The 26,485-nt window shown below is 39.5% G+C and overlaps 2 protein-coding genes across 3 annotated transcripts in view; both read right to left on the bottom strand.

The window, feature by feature from the left end:
• The window catches only part of LOC138625264 (SPRY domain-containing SOCS box protein 4-like), a 70,773-nt gene extending 68,172 nt beyond the window's left edge, over nt 1-2,601 (bottom strand). Inside the window, exon 1 of one of the 2 annotated variants that reach the window (XM_069706065.1) lies at nt 2,442-2,601. The gene's annotated coding sequence lies outside the window, so the exon portion shown is untranslated. The remainder of the gene's footprint in view (nt 1-2,441) is intronic. The other variant, XM_069706066.1, reaches the window with a different exon arrangement.
• A 1,554-nt stretch (nt 2,602-4,155) lies between these two features.
• Nucleotides 4,156-23,403, bottom strand: LOC138625253 (solute carrier family 25 member 36-A-like). The gene is made up of 7 exons (XM_069706042.1): nt 22,961-23,403; nt 20,780-20,944; nt 17,874-17,951; nt 14,832-14,932; nt 9,096-9,162; nt 8,665-8,954; nt 4,156-7,222 (listed from the first exon to the last, which is right to left on the bottom strand). The coding sequence occupies exons 1-7, from the start codon at nt 22,999-23,001 to the stop codon at nt 7,029-7,031; spliced, it is 936 nt and encodes a 311-aa protein (XP_069562143.1). The 5' UTR covers nt 23,002-23,403; the 3' UTR covers nt 4,156-7,028.
• Between the last annotated feature and the right edge of the window lie 3,082 nt (nt 23,404-26,485).

Raw genomic sequence — 26,485 nt, 5'->3', positions numbered from 1 at the left:
CGAACTGAATCCCATCTGCCTCTCTCCCCACAGACTAATAAAACAGCTTATTAGTCCCTCTCGATGGATAAAGGGGAGATTTTTTAAAAAAGGGGGGGGAAAATCAGGAAATAAAGACAGAAAGAAAACAGATTAGGAGAGAGAGAGAGAGAGAGAGAGCTGAATGAGCAATGGAGGAGAGAGAAAAATGTGTAGGATTTATTTAAGAGATAAAAAAAAAACTGTTGAACTATTAGTCTAACTGTGCGCGATAAAAAAAAAAAATTGAAAGTTCAGCTGAAGTTTATGCAGCAGATAAACAGCCACTGGCATGTCAGTTGGAGAATTTGAACCATTCAGTGAAATAATAATTAGACTCGGACAAACCCTAATATTTGACTGGGCCATGTATGAAATGCTAGCGGGCTTTTGAATTGAAAGGGAAAAAGGAAGTCACGGCATTCAGCCAAACAATGGTGACTTCCCCAGTCAGTCATACGACATCCGACCGACTAATGGTGTAGCGTTGGTCGCTCAGTCAGTGACAGACATTCGCATTTATAGGGAAGTCCAGCCAATTATAAGATGTTGTGTCAGTTAATGTGTTTGAGGCTGAAGGCGGTTGAAGCGCCAGAAAAAGCTGAAGTGTCTGTATGTTCAAGTGCTGAAGAGTATTTCAGCTGTCAGGTGAAATAGTAAAAATCAGCTAAAGTTACAATGACTAGCCGATTAAAAATGTACTATTGTATGCCAGCTTTACCAGCAGAGTTTGTACTGCATCTCATCCTCATTTGTTTTTTTGAAGTCATCTTTGCATGTTTCTGCTGTTCGCACCATCACATCTAATCTCTCTGTGACACAGTTTTACCTGGTAGCAACTGTTCTTCTTCTCCATATGTCGTTGGCAGACAGCTTTACCGCCACCTTCTGACGGGAGTAACACATTACAACAAGTTGTTGGTAAAAACGGGAAATAAGAAAAAACGATAGTCACACATATCAATCGATTTGTTGTATATCAACGGCATTTCGTAGATTTGAAAATCATGTCCCATCCCTGCTGCGGGGGATGGACAGCACGTCTGATTTTTCCCAGGAATGACGCCACGGACACCAAACTTGTTCAGTTTGTAATACCGCCAAAGCAAGAGCTTTCATCAGTGACCACAGTGCAACCTCATTTGGCCACTGATTGTGACTTTAACAGACATTTGTGTAAGCTGAAAGCAGTTTAAGCGTACATAGATAAACTGTCCATAAGTTCGAGAGGCAAGAAAGAAGAAGGGTTAGGAGGGCAGGAGACAAAAAAAAAAAAGGGACATTGGGGCACCACAGGAAGAGTAGTGGAAGCAGAAACAGATGAGATGGTAAGTGGGGAAGTATGAATGGAAGGTGTGAGGGAACAAAAGAGACCCCGGCGCTGAGGAGAGACGCTGGTGAACAGCCTGACCTCCCGTAGTGACTGGCTGGTTAGATCCAGCAGACAGATAAATGACCCTCTGTCACTGGTACAATGCACCGTCCCCTCCTCCTACTCCATCTCTCTATCCCACCGTCTCTCCCCCTCCAGACCGCCTCCCTCCCATATGTTGACAGCTCATCCATCAAGATGCAGACCAACACTTTTCTTTTTTCATATTACCCGTGTGTCCTCCCACTCTGTCCAGTTTCCAGAGCCCTCTCTTCTCCTCTCCTCTCCTCTCCTCTCCTCTCCTCTCCTCTCCTCTCCTCTCACACTGCATCTCTACCTATTCCTTTTCTCTCTCTCCTCCCCTCCCCGCTCTCACCATGCACTCTCCATCCTCCATGTCGCTGTAACCCTACACATCTTAGCACCGTAAATGTCAAGGTGCAGCCACTAGCCTGAACAGAGAGAGAGCTGATCAGTTGTAGAGTACAGGCAGGAAAGGAGTTGTGACTCTGCCAAAATACATTTGTATAAACCAAAAGCGATAACTCTCTAAAAACAAGTACACTTTTTGAGGCATTTCTGTTCTGATGTGAACTGATTTAGTTCTTAGAAATGAATGATTTTTAAATAATAGTAAGTTTAAAAAGCACTAACTGCTTTGATGATTATTCGATATTGCTACACACAAGACTCAAGCAGTACAGAGACGCAGTCAGTCAACCTCTCCATCCCATTACTCTGTGATGAGGCGACATCAGTGTGATGTCAAAATGCAGACGCACACCAGCACATGAGTTCATGCACATCCTGGTAATGTTTTACTAAGCGTTGCTGATGAAAGCTGTAAAAACTTTATCAGACTGCTATGCTTTCGCAAGAGGCGCAAAACTAAAAGAAAGCATAGAAATAAGCATAGACAAAAAAAAAAGTCGGGTGTAAAATTTGTATTCATGCAATTCAAAGTGGACTGAAGAGACTTTTTGAAAAATACTACATTCTGCTCGCCTTCCTGCAAGTGCTTAAAACCCGGTGTTAACAGAGAAACACTCACCGAACAGAAACTCACCGCGTCTCCAAACGGCACTTTCTTTAGGAGGATTTCTCCACGAGGCTAGAAGAACCGAGGCGTCTCCTCTTCTCCGCTGTTCACAACAGCGTTATTCCGGCGCTGGTACAAACGTTTCAGCGATGTAGCGACGGTTTCTTTGTTGCAGTAAACAGCAGCTCGACACATCCAGGGAGCCGATGCTCAGTGTCCATTTACTCCGCACAACGAGCGTTGATTGGCCGCCTCCGCTGAGACGCAGCTGTCTGCTCTCAGGCTATTGGTTATGCGTCTGATGGTGCGTTCACGAGCTACGCTTGACCTCTATGTCCCGAAGTGCCAATTCCTAGAAAGGTACACAAATATTGGCAATACTATTACTGTTACCATTACTATTGGGCCACTATTACTTCTACCATTACTATTACCGCTATAACAGTGATAATGATAACAGCAAACCTTTGCAAAAGATATATAGGCCTACAGATGCCGATGTTTTAATTTCATCAGGATTTTTATAACTGTGTCTATCTGTTTGCGTTTTTATGATTTTATTCCATGTTTATTTTTCATGAAATGTAATCTATTACATATAAACCAATTCTGAAGTTTCACTTTTCAACACTCCAACTTTATGTTATTCATTATCACTGAAACTTCCGACTTCCACAGTTATTATAAAAGACACTTCAAATTCCTTCAGTAAGTGTGCATCCATACTGCCACTTCAAGATATTTCAGAATTTAGTTAATTGCCAAATTATCTAACTACAAATATTCAGTTGTGAGCACATGGATATTTTCTTTTGCAGGTATGATTCGGGTTGTATGCTCTGCTGCTATCTTAGCTCGGCCACCCTTTAGATCTAAAACATCAGAGGGGTACTTTCTCTAAATATGAATATAATCTTTGACAGAAGTAGCCTTAAATATGCGCTCTCTTTTTCGACTTTTTACAATTAAAATCTTACAGGATTCCGACAGTACTTGAATGCATCATTATCCCCACGCTTGTGTTCTTGAGTGCGTCTTAGATTATTGTTTCCGACTAAGTCTAACAAATCAGCGGGCTGTTAAGTGGAAGTCAATTGAGATATTTAACTTCAAGAATCAGTGAATTTTTCAGTTGCAATATCCACAAATCTGTCTTATTTGTGTGAGTAAAACAGAGCCGGGCTGATTGATTTGCATCAAGTTTTAACGGGTCATGTGCGCCGTGCACCTTTAGTGCTGCTGAACAGGTCAAAACAGCTGCACGGCAGGATCAATACAAACTAATGTCTTGTGGTAATTTTCTTAATATAAATCACTGCTTCCAGCCACTACTTGTGTGATGATGGATTATCCTAATACCCATCTACCCAGGTCTATTGATCATATCCGTGTACGGTGTTACACGAGCATTACAGAGAACTAAACAGAAATCGATTCTTTAATAATTGAGCATGAAAATGATCACGACAATACGTGCAACACCGACCTTAAATGGATTGCAATTATATTTTCATTTTGACTTGAAAACCGAAATAAGGGAATTTAGTAAATAGAATTTCTGCGCTGGTCAGTTTTATCAGAAGTAATCTGGCTCCTCCTGGTGGAGCTAATAGGTAAATACAGTTTATTGGATTTTTGTTTTCAACTCAAGGGGCTACAAACTTCAAATATTTCTGCAGCAACCATGCTTATAAACAAGTAAATAATTTTAAAAAAGTGGATATCATTTTAGTTGCAAATGTTGTTTATTTAGTTTTGTGTTTAAAAACAAACAAAACAGCACATTAATGACTGAGCTGGCAAAAAAAAAAACACAACAATCTTCTGGGTTTCACTGAACCTTGCTTGAGGTTGCATCCTGTCCAAGCATACAGGGTAAAGACACTCAATTGCACACAGACACTGAAATGAGAGGTAAAAGATTAAGTGAAATGTTTGCACCGTTTGTCCAGTTGTCTGTTCATGTCACATTTTGGTAGTGTAACCTCAAGTATTATAGAGCTCTGTTTTACAAACAATGGATGTCAGATTTTTTATTTATTTTTACCAACAGCAAAGGGTAGGATTAGTGACATGTCAATGGAGACTGAAAATCAATAGTTATTACCAGTTACAACCCCTCAGTTTGCCTCTGAAATGATACTGCAACATAGGGGGAAACTGAGAGCGTTCAAGAACATCATACATTAAAGCATTTGATTTTCTAATTGTGCAGGAACATTATACTTTCTTTAACATGGAAACTGTGCGTGTATAATCTTTATAAGGAGAATGAGTGCACTAAAATCACAGCAGCTAGGATAGAAAGAATGTGGAGGCTCAACACATTTCTTAAATGTCACATTGAGAACGTTTTGATAATGAACAGAAGTATTCAAGGGAAATTTAATGAGGTGCTTAGAAACAATGTGAACATGTGTGTGCCAAATTTTCAAAGATTGTTTTTTATGTGTGCAATGTGAGCTTGAACTGATTTAAAGGGTACAGTTACGCTCCCTTGCCAATAAGCCTCTTCAGTAACAGATTAACTTTTTCTGAAAGCTCACATTTTTTAGCACATTTTTAACCATTTAAAGTAGCTTTGTATATTCTGCACTGTATCGTAGAAAGATGATTCCAGTTCTTGAACTCTCACATTAAAACACCTCTATTGTAATATTCAAAACAAGTTGCTCAAAGAAAGTAAGGAACCATGTAAACCTCCTATATGACGGAAACATCCAAACTTTGCGAACCGAAACACTTTTTAAGAACGCTGTAAAACGACTGACCAATGCTCCAGCTCGAATGCCTCCATTTCTGCATTTGTTTTGCAGCATTTGTTAGAGCTCATCTAAGCACACGTTTGTGTGACAGCTTATAGCAACATACAAACACGAGAAACATCCGTCAAGCGACATCAATATTCAGGTCAGCGTTCCATGTCAAAACCAGGTTCAATTGCACAACAATGAAAACAGTGATTTACAAATGCAAACTACGGCATGGTTATGAATGGACCTAAGGAAGAAGAACAGCAACTGATATGCACATACTGTATCTATATTATATACAAACATCTGGACAACCTTCACAACTACTGAAAACTCTAAACTGTACAATATATCTGCTATAAGAACAGTTGCGCAAAATACCATTTTGATATACAGTAATACTTTTTTCTTTTACAATGTACAGGTTTGAACTGTCCACACAATAAAATGCAAAGCACAAGCCTTAAAAGGCCACAAAAAGTGCATGTTATCAGGTCAGTTGGAAGCCACTGGAAGGAAGGACTGACATGAGAGTGGGAATGAAAGCTCCCAGCGTCTCGCGGGAGCTTTTCCACACTCCAAACCGCAGTGTGTTGCAAGATTAATAGTTAGTGGAGGGAAGTCTGGAGTAGATATTCATTATACATGCAGGCACACACGACTGCAGACACACAAACACACACACATATTCACTAAAACAGATCATCCAGCCGGTTGTACAAACACATATACAGACATACTCGCACACAAACAGGCTGTGGGGTGATAAAACCTCATTAGTATTCTCCCACTCCGAAGATTTCCCCTAACCGTCACATTATATTCAAGTAGCATCGCTCTAATAGAAGATACCTGGTACCTTTTTGGACAGTCGCACACTTCACATCTCAAAAAAGGACACGCTGGACTCGTGTTTTCATACAAGATTTTGTTACGTCCTGAGCAGCGACTGGAGGCAGAAGCTAGCACTGAAAACCATTTTATTTCAGCTTTAATAAAGACAAACTGTCAACACTGAAGGCCAACTTCAGCCAAACCACGTCACCACCAGGTACTGAGCCAGAGAGGGATAAAACACTGATCGGAAATGAGCTTTTTAACGTCTAATGTGCTCACGTTACCGTCACCAAGGCCACCATTGTGTAAGAGCTTCAGAGTTCAGAGGAGAATGCTTGAAGCCACACTTTCTGTGGTGCAAAGATGGGTGGGAACTTAAAGACGTCTCTGTCCTTCTGACAGTCTACCTTAGGTGAACATTCCTCAACTGCTAGTGAAATAACCGTACAGCAGTCTCATAGCACTGAAGCGAGAGCGGGCTAGTACAGATAGATAGTGCGGAGTAGAGATTCTTGGATTCATTGAAACGGACTGACATTTAGTTTTCATTTATCCTGTCAAGTTTAATCACCTCCAAGCATTTCCCTCCTACAATACGAGTGAAAAAAAAGTTGTTTTGGATGCAAACTAACCCCTTTCTGTTAAGGCCACTGAAGTTGAATAAAATTGTATCTTTCAGAGCTTTAACAGGTGCTAAACTGTTTGTGTCTTTCCTACCAGTGCCTCCTCTCTCCTCTCCTTAACCACATTACCTCTTCTGCGAAGTAAGGCGCCCTCTATTTGTTCCAGCTATCTGACAATGGGAACTGCAGGTGGATGGTGACGATATGATATCATATTCTATTTTCCTCATCTTTTTTTATTTGATCTTTTTCTGGTCCACCAGAGTATCTTCAGGCTTCCTTTGGTCTTCATTTTGACATTTCATACCCACTGTTCCAAGGGCATCCTTCTCAGTCATTTGCTAACTGACTCCCCTTTTAAGCAGAACGGAGACATTCCTGGCGGGCTAACGGCCGAGCAGGTAGACCACCACCTCATAGGTGCACATCATGATGGCAGTGTTGGGAATCTGTCTGACGAGGTGGGTGGTTAAGCCGCGGTACAGCGCCCGGTATCCTTCCTCCTTGGGTACCGTTAGCAGAGTTTGAAAGAAGGAGCGGTACTTGCTACCTTCCTCTCGTAGTCGTGTGCGTATCACCTCTGCAATTTGGGAGTAGAGAAAGAAAACTGTTAAATACACCACTGACCGCAAATTGTCTACCTCCCACCATGACTTTAGACAATCCAAACAGGGAGTACTTGAACTTTTGAAATCAGCTGTAGGCTGCACATGTAGGCAGAGAATGATTGAAAGTTCAAGCGGACCATGATATTTTCCAGTCACAGGTGGTGAGTCACTGCCTTACTAAAAAGGCTAAATATTGTAATGCTGCCCTGCATTCTGGTTTATCCAGTTCACATACAGCTGAAAAACTGGGTACTCTTCCTTTTTAGGGTTGGTCCTCATCACTGTAAAACATCCTGAAAATTGGTTTGGCTGGTTATTGTTGTAACAAGATGAGGTCAGAACCTTGTATATGTCTGGACTTTATATAAAGCACTACAGGGCTTTTAATGTGAAGCCAGGGCTTTTTAATTCATTAGGCTGGGAGAAGCAGCAGCAGTAATGTGGTATCTATTCTGGACTGTAGTGGTGAAGAGGGGCTCAAACGTGAGAATAAGATCGCGGAGCGCCTCGGGCTGAAGGAAGTTGCGGGGAACAGGGATGCGTGCTCTTCTCTCCTTTTGCCATTGCCGCCGAGTAAACGTTTCATTTCAAACAAACAGTCACAGCATTTGGTCGATTGATAGAGAAACTTTGACATCTTAGTCACTCACTCAATAACAGACAGTCGTGTTTATGTGGCTGCCGGCCCTTGTGTTGAAGTCCAGCCAAAAATAATACCAAACATTTTTAGACTTCAGTGTTGTTGACTTGTTGTCTATATTTGTCAGTATTTTAAATATATATCAAGGTATACAGTACGTCCTTATGACATTATCTATAAACATTTAAATAATAAGACAATATTCTCCAATAGCATAAAAGACCAAAACCAGCAATGAATTTATTAAGCTATTGTTTACGTACTGTTTGAGTACATAAAGTCTGATAAACATTTCTCTACTGTGCATACAACTCCTTTGTTGTTCTGCAGCTATTAAAAATGTGGAAATTATCCCCGAGTCAGCACTGGCTCTATGATATATGTTGTGTCTCAGTCCCTGAGTAAAAACCTACCAGTGTGTAGTAATCCACGGCTGAAAATAGTTCCCAGTAAAAACAGCTGTCTCACCTGCTTACGTAATGTTTGTTAAAAAACAGTGTCCAGCTGTTGCAACAGATTATTTAGCCTCTTTTTACCAGGGTATATCCGACAACTGTTAGGGTTTGCTTCTTTACAGGGAATCACTGACTTTAGAGATCCGCAGACAGGCGGGGGAAGTAGTGAGAGACAGAAAAGTTGTGATAGATTGTTGGTTTTGTTCTTTTAACTGGATTTGTTGGCCGTAAAAAAAAAAAAAAAAAAAAAAACACATAAAATATTGTGAGCCTTATTCTTTGACCAGAGTAAATAAAGGTGAGTGAGACAGAAGTTTACCATGAGGATAGGCGATGGAGGTGGCACAGGTTTTGGAGGTGGCTGCTGCGAGCATCATGCCCACAAAGTCTGAGGCGTCTTTGACGGACTCGTCCTCTTCGTCCATGCTGGCGTGGGCCTTGGACTCCAGCAGCTTCCGCTTCATACTTTCATAGATGACAAAATGGACAACAGTCTCAGAGATGCCAGCGTATGAGGCTGACATGCCTCTGTAGAAACCCCGTAGGCCGTCCATCTGGTACACCCGCCGCACGCACTCGAACGCATTCATACGCCGCTCGCCCCGGTTCCTGTGATACGAGAGAGAGGCTTTCAGTTGAAGTCCAGTAACAAAATGATTTAATTCTCATTATTCTTACAGTAAAAACAAAAAGACAACACATTTCACGGTAGCTTCTGGACTTTCCAGAATATGGTTTGAGGTTCCTCACCTGGCGTCCAGCTGCAAACGGGTCTTGATCAGCCAGATGGGGTTGGTGGCTGTGATGGCGGTGAACCCTAGGAAATTCAGAGGAGGTCAGAGGTTCAGACAGACGCAGAGACACTTTGAAGAACACAATAAAACTAACAATACTAAATATTCTATACTATACAAGGACAGCGAGAAAGCACTTCACGAAACAGGATCAACTGGCTTAAGTGTTTACTATTCTTACAGATATTGATCAATTCATACAATATCTTATCAGTTTAATCTAAATTTAAGGAATCATTCATTGAGTTACAGAAAAAGACAACATGCTCCTCCACAAGCTATTCACATATTGATCCTCCTCATGTGAAATGCTACTCGGGTGCATGTAAACCAAACAGCTCTCCTCATGAAGTATCTTAACTAAGAACAGAGCATTGAAGGCAGCAGCTTTAAGCTACGAGTACTTTAAATATGTCCTATTTTTATTTATCATCTTGAAAAATATCTCCATGCAAACACTGGGAAATGAGGCCAAGCAGAAATTTCATTTTAGTCCTTCGAGCGCAGTTGATCGTTTTACTGCAGTCTGCTTAATTTCTTTTAAATGCTAATGAGAGCTATTTTGCTTCTAATGTCTTAAACTCATCTAAAAGAGTAATCTAGCTTTTCAAATATCATTACACTTTATATAGGCTTTGAAATACACACATAGCCGTCAGCCATTTTCAACAGCAAATCTGCTTCTACACAAATTCAAGTCACAGCACGACAACTTTAAGTCTTAGTTTTAACATTGCTTTAAATATTCTGTGATTGTTAATCTAAGCGACATGGATGCTCACTTATTAGTCTTTATGTTTCTTCTACGCACTTAATGAACCAGTGGTTAACTGTTTAGACTTTGGCTGCAGACAACTCCTACGGCACAGACAAACCAGATGGTGTCTTAAGAGAGTCTTCAATTATTAAAGTGGAAAGTCTCTGACCAAGTTTTAGTGCAGCCCTCACTTCCTGATAGAGGTGTGAAAGCTTGTTGCATTATCCGTTTGTCGTCACAGCCAAACTTAATGTCAGCTTTATTTGAAATACAGGTTTGTTATTATTAGGTCCATTAAAAAAAAGCATTAAGAACATTTACAATCGAGTGTGTGTGCTTGTTTGAGTAATTTACAGGTGATACTTTTTTTTCCATTGTGGTTTTGTGAAGTAGAAACAATTCACAGTGATGTATAGCTTGCTGTGCGTGGTGTAAAGGCTAATTAATGTGCACTTTGTATCATTAAGAAATGACACGAAATGTCTTAAAAAGGTTGGTGATAACATGATGCATCGTCAGTAATAAAAACGTGGTCATTTGCAGAAAACGGCTAACACCGGGCCGAGACTATCAGGAGGCCGTAGTCACATCTAGTGTATCAATGCAACAGAGAGAACTATGTTAAGGCAACTGCGTGAAGAAGAAATGATTACACAGGTCTGTTGAAGAGAAGAAGAGCAGAACAAAAAGAGGAGGAAGAAGAAAAAAGAGGGAAGTAGAATGAAGTAGCGTCTATGGCGTGTACTCACGAGGGAGGGGCAAAGCTCCTCCAGCTCCTCCCCGCTGCAGCTAGTAGCCTGCAGATATGGGGGGCTCAGATGGCGGGGGCCTCCCACCCAATCACGCAGGGGTGAAAGCTTTACAGTAAAGCCCTAAAATAGACACAGGCTTTTCTGTACCACAGTCACACACAAGCAGCAGTCACATCCACCCCAAAACCCCACCAGCTGCCCACCCCAACCCTTTTTCTGACCAAGTAGATGGAGAAGAGATGGGAGGTGAAGGACTGATACAACCCCCATCTTTCCCCAAACTATGATCCCCCCCTCCCCCCCCCAGTCTAATTTACTCTTATATGTTTAATTAACTTATTTTACATTTTTTTTACTTCCACTTTATTCCCACTTTATCAACTGGAATAAAGAAAATGATGACTGACCAGAAGCCAACCCAATCCAAAACTCCAGCTCTATCTCACGAGAGCGAGATAAAACACAAGAACACATACAAAGGCAGGAAATAAAAGTTGTGCCATTATTTTTTTATGATCTACATATTAGAGACAGAACGAGATCAGAAGCTTACTGTCATAAATTTGAGAATACAAAGAGGCAGGCGGAAATGCTAACCTTGCCGTTGGGTGTAACGAGACTAAGCGGTGGACAATTGGAATAAAAGGAGTGAAGACCATTTTATGACTTTGTGATGACATGAGAATGAAGTGAGATGATGGTGAAGGTCAAACAATGAGCAACACTAAATAACAAAAAATTGTTATTAGACAATTCCTCTTCAAAGTCACAGAAAAGGAAAAATAGCTTTTACATTATCTTACAGTTACAAAATATTCATGGTTAGAGAGAAAATAAACAACTCACTATTCATAATCAATCAAACTACAACTGAGGATTGTTTATATAGGAATTATTTATAAATGTAATGCATAATACATTTATTTAAAATTGTATTAGGTTTTTATTTAAAGTTTATTTTCATAATCAAAATTTATTTTTGTCAAAGTAAAATACCATATTATCACAAAAGTCTGTTAAAGGTTACCGTTAACAATAATAATGATATGGAGTCAAACTTGCACATTTCCTCTTAAAGAATGAGTATATTGTGTATAAATAGCTCAACATAGATTGGTGTGAGCTTAGCTGGTGTAATTTTCAAATTTATGTCTTTATATGTAGTAAAGCTGCAAAGAAAACAAAATCTACGACTTGGCACAAATAAATAAATATAACCGAAAAGGGAGGTAAAGCTTTCTGGTTTGCCTTCTAGCTCATTTAGGTACAGACGCAGCTCATTCAGATACCGTACATGTTTTTGAGCTGAACCCTTTGTGAAGAGCACTATCTGCATAAGGACACGCTGCAGCATGTTATGAATTATGATCTTTCAAACGGCACATAATCCATGTCCAATTTCTCCAGAGGGGTTTGACCTACATTCACAGACAAGAAACTTTCTTTAGATTAACTGCTGAAAAGGAAAATAAGTCAAAGTGAGGTAGGGGGACAAGGCCTCCCTTCTCCGAGTGCAAAGAAGCCCACAATTCACAGCAGGAGGCCGTAAGAGGCAGTGACTCCACAAAAGTAGTTTATAAACCTGAAAGCAATTATCCGGCATCAGGATAAAACTTTGCTGCTCAGTCTCTGGAGTTGTAGCACTGACCATTGCACGCCCAGTCTAGTCTCTGGTATAAACTCCATAAATCCTTAACTGTGTTGCTGCTCAATATTGATAAGCTTTAGGAGACTGTGGTTAATGTGTGCACAAGAAAGTCAGAGACAATAAGTTTATCAGTCTTGTAACCGTGTTCAACATTTGTACAGTGCAATTGCACAAGTCTCACCGTACAACATTAGATTTCCAGCGCTTGTGTCACATGACCTCAGGTTGTGTTAAATATCCTGCCTGTTTTTCTATCAAGGTGATGAGATAAATGTAATCCAACTGTTAGGCTGATGAAGACATCAGTGAAACATAAATAAACAACTCCAAGCTCAGTGACTGAAAACTTTTGTCCATACATGCTGTGTTATGTTTTGGCCCGTCACAATCATTATATCGTCAGATTGTAATTATTTGAGACAATGGTAGTTATTGTGCATAATCATTAGAAACATTGCCAACGGTCTGAATAAAAACAGTTGAAATGTCATATTCGACATATTTTTCATATTGACCGGCGCTCTTTTAAAGACATCTCATTGAGTGTCCTTTTTCTGCTATGGTTTAACAGCATATGAGTGCTACCTACAAATATTCGACAAGCATCGTTTGACTTTAACATAGTTGCAAACTATTGATTTGTCAGATATGCAGCAAAAACGTTGCGGTCAAAGGCGTTATTTAAAGGTGCCATTTATAGGTTCCAATGTCCAGTGCCAATAAATTACTTTTCTTGTTCGTAAGTTGTAAACTATGATTCGGCTTATACTATGATAGAGGCATAAAATGAAGAGAAGACAATCAAAACTCTTGATCATAATTATTTGTATGAGAATTATTGTCAAATAAAATGTCATTACAGTGACAGCCCTAATTTGATTTGCTCGATTGTATTAATTACATGTCTATGTCATCACTGCATGTTGTCCACATTCAAATACGAATTTGTGTTTTTTAAGTGGGTTTTAACCAGTGCTGATGGGGTTAAACTGTCATGGCAAACTCTTTTCGAGAAATCGTGTGGAAACAGCAGCACTCCCCCTGAAAACAGGTGACTGAAGTACTAATGGTGTTGATGAATGATGACAACAGACAAAATGAAACGCACCGAGTGCAGCCTTCTGTGGCAGTGACAAGGTTAGCATTTCTTATATGCTGACAACAGAAAAATCCACACAAGTGTGTCATTACTTTACCTTTACTACGTTGATTGAACAAGCTAAAGGGAAGGGGGGAGGTGTTTGTGTGAAGTCTAAGCAAAAACAAAACCTTATGGTGAGAGCCTAAAACTACATACCAGCAGCAAACACGTTGCCGTAAGCAATGGAAATATCATTACAAATGAATAACCATTATGAACTTTTTAATATTCATAAAAATCACCATGGTTTTCATTATACCAGTGTAAAGAAATGGGGTGCTACCTGACGTGTCCGCCCGAGTGCCAGGGGCCCCGGTTGACCTTTGGAGGCCGTGTTCTCTTCTCTATACACACAGAGCAAAGAAGGGGGCCCAGACCACACTGTTTAAGTAACAACTGGGATGTTAAACCATTTTACAGTGTCCTTTGGAGAGGCCTCAAAATGAAAGAATAAAAAAAAAAAAAAAGAGGACAAGAGGGCAGAAAATAATCATAATGGAGGACATGGGGGACAACTAGGAGAAGAGGAAAGCACAACCTAAACTTTGAGGACCAGGAGCTTTTCTTCTTTTGTATAACAGCTAAAAATGTATACAGCACAGTCATGGTATTAATGCCAGAAGTGGAACATTATAGCCTGAAATCACTGGGGTGTTGTGTCTCTTTTGGTACACGCGAGTCCAACACTGCAGATATGATGATTCGTCTCCTCAACTTTATGTGGGCTGTCAAGGCCACCATGGAGAAACTGTGTTATCAAAAATAAAATAAATCTTAAGAAAACAGCGGATAAAAACTATGTAAAATACAGAATAATTACATACAAGTTGGAGATTTCACCTTTAAAATAATAAAATTGTAGAAAGTGCTGCGTATTTACAACCTGAATACATGTAAACAAAGGGAGGCTGTTGTCACCACAATCAGGGTAGGTTTGATCCTGAGAGTCTTAAATTGTGCTTTCTGATAAACCAATAATAGTTTTTATATTTAATATTTCTATACATGAAACAGCTAGGTAATGCCTACTTATAACAGACATTATTAGTTAGCATTAGCATGCTTCAAGTCTGGGGTAAAAAGGGTGGGGGGTGTCTGGGAAACTTCAAATTGTGAAGAAAAAAAAATGATGAAAAGACAACAACAAAAAAAGTTGTCTGATGAAGTCAAACTGAATATTTTTTTTTAACATGTTTTCTTTTTTTTTTTTTTTATATATATATAAAACCCATCAGTGATATACACTGCCCAGGCAGACTGACAGACAGACAGACAGACAAACAGGTAGCTAAAACAAACAGAAAGAAAGACAGACAGACAGACAGACAGACAGACAGACAGACAGACAGACAGACAGACAGACAGGAGGTCGGGAGAGAAGGAGCCTTCATTACCTGCCATCCCAGCAGACACCATGTGCACCTGGGTCGAGTCTGGCTCCAGCACCGCATTCAGCTTCTCCTTGGCTGTTGAATAGGCCGCAAAGTAGATCGCCCTGTGGAAAATAGCACCATAACAGAGGAAAAATAGAGGTTACCAAGGAATTGAAAAACACAGAATTAGCCAACGGTTATTATAAAAAGAATAAAACAAATTAATGATGTATTCAACAATGAGGGATTAAATGCAGAATAAAAGACAACTAACTGGAACCACGAGGGCAGAGAAATTATACGTTTAACTGGTGAATATAAAAACAAATTAATTAATGGCAGGCTTTAGTAGCAGATTTATATCCCATGATTCTAGCTGCTCTTCACTAAATAAAATCATAGGATTTAGTCAACATTTCTGCTGAGTGGAATTAAACCCTGTGACCTCTGCTTCCTGCCCTCATTCCGAATCACAGAGTATGTACGCACGATGTATTATCATGGTGCGAATGATGCGAGTGGCTGAGTGCGTGCACGTAACGAGTGATGTTGGTGGTGCGAGCTGTCTGCACATGTATTCTGTGTGCTGCTAATGAGCGCCAGCAGCATGCCCAGTGGACTCTCATTAACATCATGAATGTTCATCAGGATGTTTTTATTATTATTATTATTTTTTTTAGCTTTGCAGCATCATGGGGCTGTTTTCTGATTATAACGGGGAGGAATAACTCCCCGCTGCCCAGACTTCCCTCTACAGATAAATAAATCTGGTATTTCATCCAATTATTTCACATCAAAGCCTTGAATGTTACATCTTAGACATTCAAAACTGGAATCTTCTGCTGGTCTATAAGTGACAGTGCAGGCACACGTTGATCAGTAACTTAAAGTCTTTTTTTTTCAAATCTCTTAAAATACTGAAATGTCATTCAAGTTTTTACTGTCTCATCCTATGTACAAATCTATATGTGTGTGTTCTTCATATCGTACTACGCTTGCAAACTATATGGAAATGACAAATGTCATACACTTTAAATGTTTTTGAAATTGTATTTAATATAATTTATCTACAGATATTAAATAAATCATTGATTTAAATCAAACTCTGAATAAAAATTCTAATTATTTTTTTTAAATTTTTTTTAGAGCAGTAATTATTGGTTGATTAGTCAATCCTTTTGAGCCATTTTTGAAATTTAAAAAAATTGCTAAAATTCTCTGATTGCAGCTTGTTAAACATGAATATTTTCTGCTGGTCCTCCACCATGATAATAACTGGAATATCTTTTGATTGTGGTCTGTTAATCAGACTAAAACAAGACATTTTAGGCAACACCTTGGGCTGTGGAGAACAGTGGGCGACATTTTTCAAGTCATTTCAAAGACCAAACAGCTAATTGATTATTTACAAAATAATTAAACGGATTAACAGATCATGAAAATAATTGATATTTGCAGCCCAATTGTATTTTTTCAAACACTATAGGAAATATAAATAAATAAATAATGGAATTTGAATAATTGTGTCATTACAGCTTTGGAGAATTTATGATCCAATCTGTGATACTGTCTATAATGTCAGAGCAGGGAGTGATGAAAAACTTTATGGCTCTGCACGTAGGTCAGCAGGAAAGCCCGTATATAGCAGCAAGGGTCACACATTATGTAACAATATCCTCAGATTGCACAGTTTGTTGCTATTGCTGTCATTACCGGCCATTTCAACAGCTATAGAACTTGACCACAAGGCTCACTCACACTCACACTCACACACACACACACACACACACACACACACACACACACACACACACACACACACACAGAGGCCTTTTTGCCCGTCAGAGAGCCAGACAGAGCAGTGCAGCAAAGACAGAGGACCCAAAGGACTATTCTCAGTTTAAAAATTATAAATATGATGGAAGAGCTAACAACAGGAGAAAAGATATTGGAAATTATGGATCAGAGATAGAGACCACAACAAACCAACAGGAGGAAGATGATCATGCTCATGTGATACAGCAGTCGCTAGGAAGGACTCGACAGGTCAGGGAAGGGGATTAGGCACAAACACCGCCGCTTCAATATAAACCCCCATTTGTAAAAATAACAACTGTCACATGATGAAACTGCCACAGCTGGCTACTGCCTGCTGCTGCTGCTTTTTCATTCCAGTTTTGATTGACTGAGTCCAAGCTGTTACACAATCCTAACCAACCAGATGAGCTAAGCATCAGGGAACCTGCTCATTTCCGCTCGGACTTGGAAGCACAGATTTTCATTGCACTGCTGTTATTGACATTAATTTCTGGATTTGTTGTCTACTATGATTTCTGCAACAGAAGTTGTGAGTGCACAAGAAGCTTGTAATAAAGCTGAGGCTCTCACAACAAAGGCATCCTTCTACAAAAATGTGTCGCCAGGTTTGATGTCACATGTGACGTAAATGGCAGAGATACCTTTACACTCTGATATCAGCTCGAGCTACTGCTGATAACATTGATTTTTGCTGACTTAGTCTGGCAGATTGTGGTTCCCTACACGTCTGTGTTGGTTAGAATGTGCAAGACTTAAGGCAGGTTAAAGTAAGCAGGAAATGCCAAGCAAAACACCACACCCAAAATATAGTAAATAATAGATTTATATATTTTAGATTTTTATATTTAATATTATACTGTTGTTTTATTGCTTTCCTGTAGCTATAATGCTGCTGTAGCGGGAAAAAAAAATTCCCCTTGTGGGACTGACTGACTAACTATATTGTGTATTTTTATATTTAATATTTTTTACTCTGTTATTTGTATTGCTTTACCTGTATTTATAATGCTGCTGTAGCAAAACAAATTCCTCTTGTGGGATTAATACAGTATGCATGTATGTATGTATGTATGTATGTATGCATGCATGATTTGCATGCATGCATCTATCTATCTATCTATCTATCTATCTATCTATCTATCTATCTATCTATCTATCTATCTATCTATCTATCTATCTATCTATCTATCTATCTATCTATCTATCTATCTATCTATCTATCTATCTATCTAACACTGTACATACCTGGAAGGTGCCACACCTACGAGGTTGGGACCCAGTCCTCTGAAGAGTGAGCGGGGTCCTTCTTTCTCTATAATTAACCTGCAAATAGAGCAGAAATTCAATTAAACATTTTACTTTATATATGTTATTCCACCATAAAAAAGAGAAATATTACAATACTTTTCGGGCAAACTAATATGTTAATGACTGGCGAATAAGTTGTATCCTCTGCTCATGTTAGGAATTCACTTCTACTTAAAACTAAATAGACTCAGTAGACTTTTGCTTAATTAAATGTATTCAAAAATGATCCAACAAAAATACTGGAATGTTTTTTTTAAGATGATTGACACCATCCTTATGTCTGTACACTAAATATGAAGCTAGCATCAGTAGTATATAAGTTTAGCTTTACACAGTGTCTCGAAACACGAGGAAACAACCAGTCTGGGTCAAATTAAAACTGACACTAACTTCGTATTTACCATGTAGACTTCACAGTAGTGTCTCATCTAAGTTTCGGAAAGAACGCCAATCATTTTCCTACTATTTCATAGTTTGGAAAATACAATCACATGAGCTGGATCCATTCTGAAGTGTGAGTTCAGACACACAACTGGTTCTTTGTCTCACCATCATGTAAAAAAAAAAAAGAAGAAAAAAAAAAGAAAACCTTCACATGCTGTATGATCACTCATCCGTTACCGTGGGAAATAGAAACAAAGTTACAGAGAGCATACAGCAGAGACAACTTTCTTTTAGTACAACATGTTTTTGAAGCTAAATTTATATCCAATGAAGGAGCTGTAAGCTGATGGACCATTGAACCACAGACCATATCATAGAACCAGAAAAACCACAGACATTTCATAGCCCATAGAATATCATAGTTATACTTCTAACAGCCTGACATTATACATGGGGTCAGTATCAACATACTGGAGCACTCAAAATAAATAAATGGAATAACAGGTGTCTTTGCTGTGATGCTGTTTATAGCGGTCTTATCATGCCAGCTCCTGTGTTCAGTTTTGGTGTTGTTGAGTTCAAAGATTTTTCATGCGTGACCTGATTCGGGATGAGAATGGTTAATAGTTTGCCTCCATTTGTTGCACGTATCCTCAATCACCGTGAAACAAAGTACATTCAAAGAAAGGCATGAAATCACCCTGGAAAACCAAAAAATAAGTAAACAATCCTCTGGGACAGATAGTAAATTGGTCCTTTAGGGTTGATTAAATTCTTATGATAGTGGCTTTCTCTTTCTATTTAAAAATAAGACATAGCTCTGTTTGTTCTTGAAGTTACAGCAATATTTTCTTCTGTTTGTGGATTTGTGGTTGGTGCTTTTCTGCGCTGGCAGTGAGATTTTTCCCGGCGCTGTTTATAGCTAGATGCCTAAATTAAAAAACGATTCAGTCAGTGGTGTGTCCTCAAAAAACAGAGTTTGTGTCTAAACTTGGATAGCATACCGACCTTGGAGTGAAGGTGTTCTTAGTACTCACAGAACTTAAATCATTTGTTGGCGTACAATACTCTGCTCAAAAATGGATCTCTGCCTGAACCTCACTGCATGTTGACCCACTTTGACTTGTGTGGGTTTTTTTCCCTTTCCCTTTCCTTTGCCGTGCTGCTCTTCCCTCTTCTGCCCTGCTCCACTCTGTATTGTGTAATTGTGGTGTTTCATGTCTGCTCATGGCTCTTTATCTCAAGGACAACACAAGGAGTTGATTTTTGTTGTCACAACACCAATGTTGAGCCCAAAACTATGCCCAGATGAGCAGCTATCTCTGGAAACATGGCATTAGTCAAGTGTTACTAAGCAAAGCCCTGATAACAAACTGACAAAGAAAGCATCCTCACTTATTGAGACAAGCGGCAGACACCAATCAATTTTGATAAAATGTTATTTTGCCATCACAGTATAAGAAACTCATTCCATGTAACCACTCTAACAATTAGGGTTTTCTGTTGTATTGTGAAACTGCAAGGTTTGCAGTTTTCATACATGTTCTGCCAAATCTGGATTTCATGTTAAAAAACTATTTATATATAAATAGGACAGATTTGTCAAAGATTTGTAATTTGCAAGATACTGAATACATGTATTTTGCAGTGGAAAATTCCACAAACCACAGCCTGTGCATTATACAATACTGTGTGCCCTGTTCAGTGACAGTAATGGAAATAGGTTGGCTGAGTGGAGCCACGAGGCTGAGCTACGGTGAACATTTACTTGAATGCTGTTAATCCCCCAGTGATCAACTTCAGTTACAAATATCCAAACACACAAGCTTTCAGTCGTTCCAAATAAACCCGTAAGCAGCGTTGAATTCCACTGAACTCTCACTTCTCACTTTATCTTGCTGGTAACGTTTCACTGTGTCTGTTAAGAGGAATTACATATAAATGACCTAAAAAAAGGAACAAGTTATTGTATATTCATAACATTGTAGTTATTTTGAGAAATAGCCAAGAACATCCTAACAGCCATGAGATCAAAATGAGGTGGAAATCATTTACTTTGTCTGTGGATGCCAGTAATAACAAAATACTTCAAGCAGAAATGTTTATCTGTTGTATTTTTCAGAAGTCTGATTCAGCTGCTCACTAAAAACTAAAAATAATTGTTCCCTAAAAATATTCACCAGCAGTAAAAAAAATACAACAACCTCAAAACCAACTCCTTGAGGGAGGTTACACATTTATGCAAACAATATTTCCAGTTTGCAGCGGTGTGCCGCCCCCCCCCCCGACCCCCCCAATATTCATATGTCAATATTGGTAGACACGCTATACATTTGTTACGTAAAAGTCTCAACATTAGCTCTGAATCAGTTTGACTTGTAGTTAATCAAAACAAATTTTCCCTTTTGAAAGACCCCCCCAATATTTAGTCCAGTTACACTTGACATCATGCTCCTTACTTGAGACAGTGCAGAGGCCCTGGTGGAGCAACGCGGGCAACACTTGCTCCGTTGACAGTGCTGAGCTGGACTTCAGAGATGTACAGGGTGATGGAGGAGGACTGCAGTCTGGTCTTCACCACTTCCAGGGGACATGTCAAAATCGCGCCCACTGTACCACCACATCTAGGAAGAGAACGGTGAAGGTGTTGAAGGGAAAGGTTGCAGAAACACAGGGAATGGTAACAAAGAGGAGTCAAGCTCGTTCAGGAAACGTTTTGTACCGTGACTACAAGAGTGAAGTGACAGATCTAAGTATGCTTGTGAACATACTTAAAAAAAACACGTTATATTTACACGGGCCAAGTCACATCTCTGTTTCGCAAGTCACATTCAAATCTGCTTTTAAAACCAGACTCTAATACTGACAAATGGTGACACAATCGGTTATTTACTTTACGTCCTCACACATTCACCTGATACTGTGATATGCAAGATACTGAGACTAACAGCTGGTTTCATCATGCAGTTCAGAGAAAACTGGCCATGGCTCTGTGTAACTCTAATACGCTGCTGAGGTTTGCCACCTGAGAAGGCAAGAATGAGGTGTCATGAAAATTAAGACTGTTGATTGTCCCACTTGTTAAACTCATACAGACAAAGTGCTTAAGCAAAATCATTTTGACCCACATTATCTAAAAGCATATTGCACCAATCTTACTAAATATTATTGCATTACCTATCTCACTGACACGGTATAAATTAGGACTTTATTTTGATAAAAACTACCAGATGTCATCTCAAAACAATGCTTTGTGCCAGTGCCACACATGGCCAGTACCAGTTGATCCCCCTCTGCTCTCCACAATGTGACTTGGACAGACAAAGCTTCGCATCAGACCACCACAAAGCTGGAAAAGCTCTATAGGTCGGGAGCAGTGCAGACTGGCTTCAGCCATACAGCTGACATATGTATATGTATGCTGACATCCTGGCTCTGAATTCCTCTTGCTGCAATGGCTGCGGAGTAGCACCAGCTATATTTACCTTTCAGAAGACCGACCCACATTTATGCTCACAAGCAGTGGTGACCCTTGGCCTACTTTCTGGGCTACGCTCTACTGCTGCATGTGTGTGTGTGTGGCTGTGAGAGAGGCAGCGCAATGCTGAGGCCTGTAGCTTTAATTTTTGGAAAAAGAAAAGTAGAATCTGCCTTTTCAAGATAGCAATGTGTCTTGTGTAGTCCTCAAAATTGAACATTCCTGACAACATGATTAACATAGGAATGTCAATGGCTCAGTGCAGGCAGACAGACACAGAGAAAACAATCGGATGTATTCAAGACAGATGAAGTGCTATGTTTATATTTACATTTGCTTTGATGGCCTGTCTGTAGAATTGTGAAAGAGAAGCATTGCTCACCTTTTGTGCATGGCAAGTTTCTGCTAAAGTAGCTATTTTTACCAGTATTTTCCTCCCAAAAACCACCCTCCACCTTTAGTTAGGACCACTGAGCAACACAGAAAAAGTCTTTAGATGATTTGGGGAATTAATATTGTCAGATGGATGTCTTTAGGGCAATACTTATCTGTATCTGTGGATAGCAGACATTAAAAAAAAAAAAAAAAAAAAGGTGTGGAAACCTCTAAACAGGCCTGCAATTATAAGTTACACAAGTTCTCATCTCAACCGTCATTCATTTGAATTTCCATCAATAAATAACCATTAGATTTATGGCATCGAATTAGCTTTTTATTCACCTCGTTAATCACACCGTCAAGTCATCGAGAGAGAGCAGCATCAAGCCCGGAAACTAATTCCATGTACCATCAAAATAAAGGTGTACACTTGAATAGAAATAGTCGCGTTTGGCGGAATAAAGCGACAAAACATTCTGCGTTGAAACACTCAGTGATATCTCTGAAGCGACATTTAATTTCAACAGTAATCTCTGTCACTTTTATGTTCATATTTCCATTACCAATAGTCACATTTGTTGAGGGTTTTCCGGAAGTTGAGTTTGAACCAGCTGTTTTGACCGTGGCGTGACAGACGTGCACGCAGCTGCCAGGGTTTGTACGCGCCTCGTAGAAAAACGACCCCCGTTCACTCGGCTCGTTAAATATCTCGTCATATTCCAAATTGGAACTGTACATTTAAAAACAAATCCAATTTATGCATGAAATTCGTTTTCTGACTTACCCTCCTGCGAACAAGTGATCCAGTGTGTCCCTTTGGCTCATTATTTAGCATGCTCTGCCCAGCAGCTCGCCTCGGGCTGCGGCAGAGGGTCCAACACGGGCTCGGTTCCCGTACCTTCCCGTTGCTTTCTGCCTCCAAGAGGATCCGCACCTCGACAGACAAGACGACGTCGATGAATAACCAGCGATGGGGCCGGGCGAATCTCCGGTGATTCAGACTGCAGTGGGCCGACAAACCTCCCCCCCCCTCCCCTCCCCTCAGCTCGCACAGGTTCCCGTCTGACAGATATCCTGTATCTTCCACTAAGAGCTACGAGCTCACCAAGCTGACTGCTGGCAGTAGAATAAATCAGGTCTAATAATCGGTTGTATGGCACATCCACGGGTTTGACTTGATTGTCTCCTCTGCTTTCATCGCTGCAGCTAGACGAAAGGAGGCAGGGCGCATAGTATTTACTGCACACCCATAGGCTGGAAACTGACGCTGCTATTGGTCTGCCTGGCGCGTGACGTCATGACGTCTCATCCCTGATCATGCACCGTTCACATGCTCAGCATTGAATGAATCAGAGCTGCATTATGTTTAAGTGCAGCTTCTCAAAGATTAATCCTGACACAGTTGGGTCTGTCAGTACAAGGACATGTTTGCTGTTGTTGTGGTTGACACATAGAAATCCAGATCTCTTTTGTAAACCAGACTTGAGACAAAAAAATATCTATTGTCAGACATACACATAAATCAGCATAAAAAAAAAAAAAACATACATAAGGTTGGACAACCACTATTCAAGCAACATATAAAGTTAATCAAAAACGTGCTTAGCCTTTAATTTTAGGTTGCTTATTGACATGGGCCTTATCCTTTTACTAGTTTTATGTGTATTTATCCATGCGGGTAATTTTGCATGCCAGTGGTCTGAGATGTTTATATGATTTTTTTCCATCAGTGTAATAAAGTAGTTTAAAATGCCAACTTGTTAGGTATAATTTAAAAGATTCCCCTCCACTCAAAACTGTCTTTTACCTCTCCTGAATGTTTGACCTTGACTGTACAGAATAATATAGGCCTAGTCTATGTGCAGAGCTTGACAAAAGAAAGCTGTTGTCAGATTCATCTGCTGAAAGTGTATAGCTTCTCCAGGCTCACTTAAATCTGAGTTTAAAGTGTGAACCTTTGTGATATCATAGTGTGGAAGCCTATCATGGTCCAACAGACAGCATATAGACAAGTGTGATGTTAAAACTTGAGCCTGCATTGCACATTGAGAATGACAAATTTAACTTTTTGTTTTAGACAGGTTTGGGAAAAGCATGTGGGCTGATAATTGATCAAACTGGACTCTGTCTATTAAATTCACTGATGTTATCAGGACAAACATTGTGGTTATTCTACCAGGCTTCTGACAAAGACTCCTGTCTTGTTCGTGGTATTCAAGGGAGTAAATGCTTGCAGATCTAAAGAGTTACAATAATTACAGACACGAAAACATTCATGTCAGTGTAGCTCTGTCACATTTTTAAATTATTGGCTACAGATTACCTAACTGTCAAACTGTAGCATTAGTACAGTACAATGGATTCCCCTTTCAGATCATCTTAAATAAAAGTGGATTTTTTTTTTCTTTTTCTGAAAGCTGGTCAGTTGACCTGACTCAGAATAGTCAGTGATTTAATAATGGAGCTGAACAAATCTACACAGTTTTGTAATTGGATGCATAGTATGACAAGTTGGAGTCATGTGCATGATTTCACTGCTTACATTTGTGACATCAAAACCAATAATGTCATGTCCTGCATTAGTGAAATCAAACCGGTCTCATGACACAGAGGTCTTGGAAGGATATTTAATTCAATATCAGATGAAAGGGGGTATGCCTCTTATCATTTAACATTATTGGGGTGCAATGAGTGTGAAGCCTTAAAATTAAGATTTTAAAGGAAAATATTTATATCAAATGCTGTTTCTTTTGTTTAATATTTACACTAAAAAGCTCTTTCTGTCGTAATATTTGCACTCAGTAATGTTTGAAATGTGCTTTGAGGATTAAATGTGCTTTGATCGGGTTCATGTTTTTTTGTTTTTTTTTGTGGGGTTTTTACAGGACTATTTTTTTTTTTACCTGTAAGTTATTACAGCCAGCATATGGTGAAAGTCCAAAACATCAAAAACCCTCTGATGGATACACACTGGTACTGTACTGAGAAATTCCATCAAATTTCACCAGTTATTGTAGCTATTTGAGTATTCAAGAAGGAAGAGGTGGCACACAGTCATAAAATGGCCCCTATTGATGGACATAAATCTTGTAAGACAATGGAAAAGTGACACCAGAACATTACTGAATGGCGTTGAACCAGGTTAAATGGTCTCAGGTATTTCACCAACAGTGAAATAACATACAATAGACATATTTAGATAGGACATTGCACATTGAATATGCATTTGTATTGTGAGAAAGGCAGCGCAGTCCAAATGTCCTTCTCATATGGACAAGAGCACATCGGAAAATGACAGAAACCGAATTACTGCCTTCCTCTGGTACTCACGAGGAGCCCTGAAAACAGTTTAAAGGATCACGAGATGGAAGTGCGGCAACTGAATTATACTATTATTGAAAGCAAAACGCTTTGAATAAGTTATGCAATCTGGCTGTCGCTCACAATTTCTCTCTGTGATGTTCAAGATAAATATGATAGAGTATGTGAGTAATGCCCAGGTCAAAGGCATGTCAAATTTAAGTACAATATATCTTAAAATCTGACAAAGACATTGAACATGCACCTTTCTGTGCTTGAGTTTTAGCTGCTGAAGAGAGGGAAACGCAATATGACAAAGAACTAAATTTTTTTTTTTTAAATCAAGGGGCCAACTGTGTGTGATTCCAGCATATTTACAGTCAATGTAGGTGAAGCCTTCAGGTCATTCTCTGGCATGTTGACACACTATTGTGACAAATGCTCGAATCTCTGTCATCCAACAGGTTTTCTCAGATATTTGTTTCCTTTGTTACAGCAGAAATGGATCATTAATGCAGTAACCATTCCAAAAACACAAGACAAACTCACACGTGATCTGAATTTTACTGTTAATCATTTCAGGAATACTAAGAAATATTAGTTTACTCATTTTCTCACCATTTCAAATCATGGTCACTCAATGTGTGAAGGTAATTATTTGCGCCAACATCCAAACAGCAGTGCATGTGTGTTGGTATGGGTGTTAAGAGTCCACTAACACATGTCTCCTGATATCCCACACATGTGGAGATGTAGTATCTCGGGATTTTTGTTGGACTTTGACCAAACAGACGGGTGGGATAACTAATGTCACTAATGAGAGACATGCTCTCTCTCTCTCTCTCTCTCTCTCTCTGTGTGTGTGTGTGTGTGTGTGTGTGTGTGTGTGTGTGTGTGTGTGTGTGTGTGTGTGTGTGTGTGTGTGTGTGTGTGTGTGTGTGTGTGCTGATTCCTGTTCTCAGTCATGTGCAGTGATCACGGTCACAAGTGGACCCCACTTATGTATTTA

Source organism: Brachyistius frenatus, unplaced genomic scaffold (genome assembly GCF_029030835.1).
Source record: "Brachyistius frenatus isolate BFR_SWC_R1_liver_20210118 unplaced genomic scaffold, ASM2903083v1 Contig_61, whole genome shotgun sequence".
Lineage (NCBI taxonomy): Eukaryota > Metazoa > Chordata > Actinopteri > Embiotocidae > Brachyistius > Brachyistius frenatus.
Note: the sequence above shows the minus strand (reverse complement) of the source record. Positions and strands in the feature narration are given on the sequence as shown.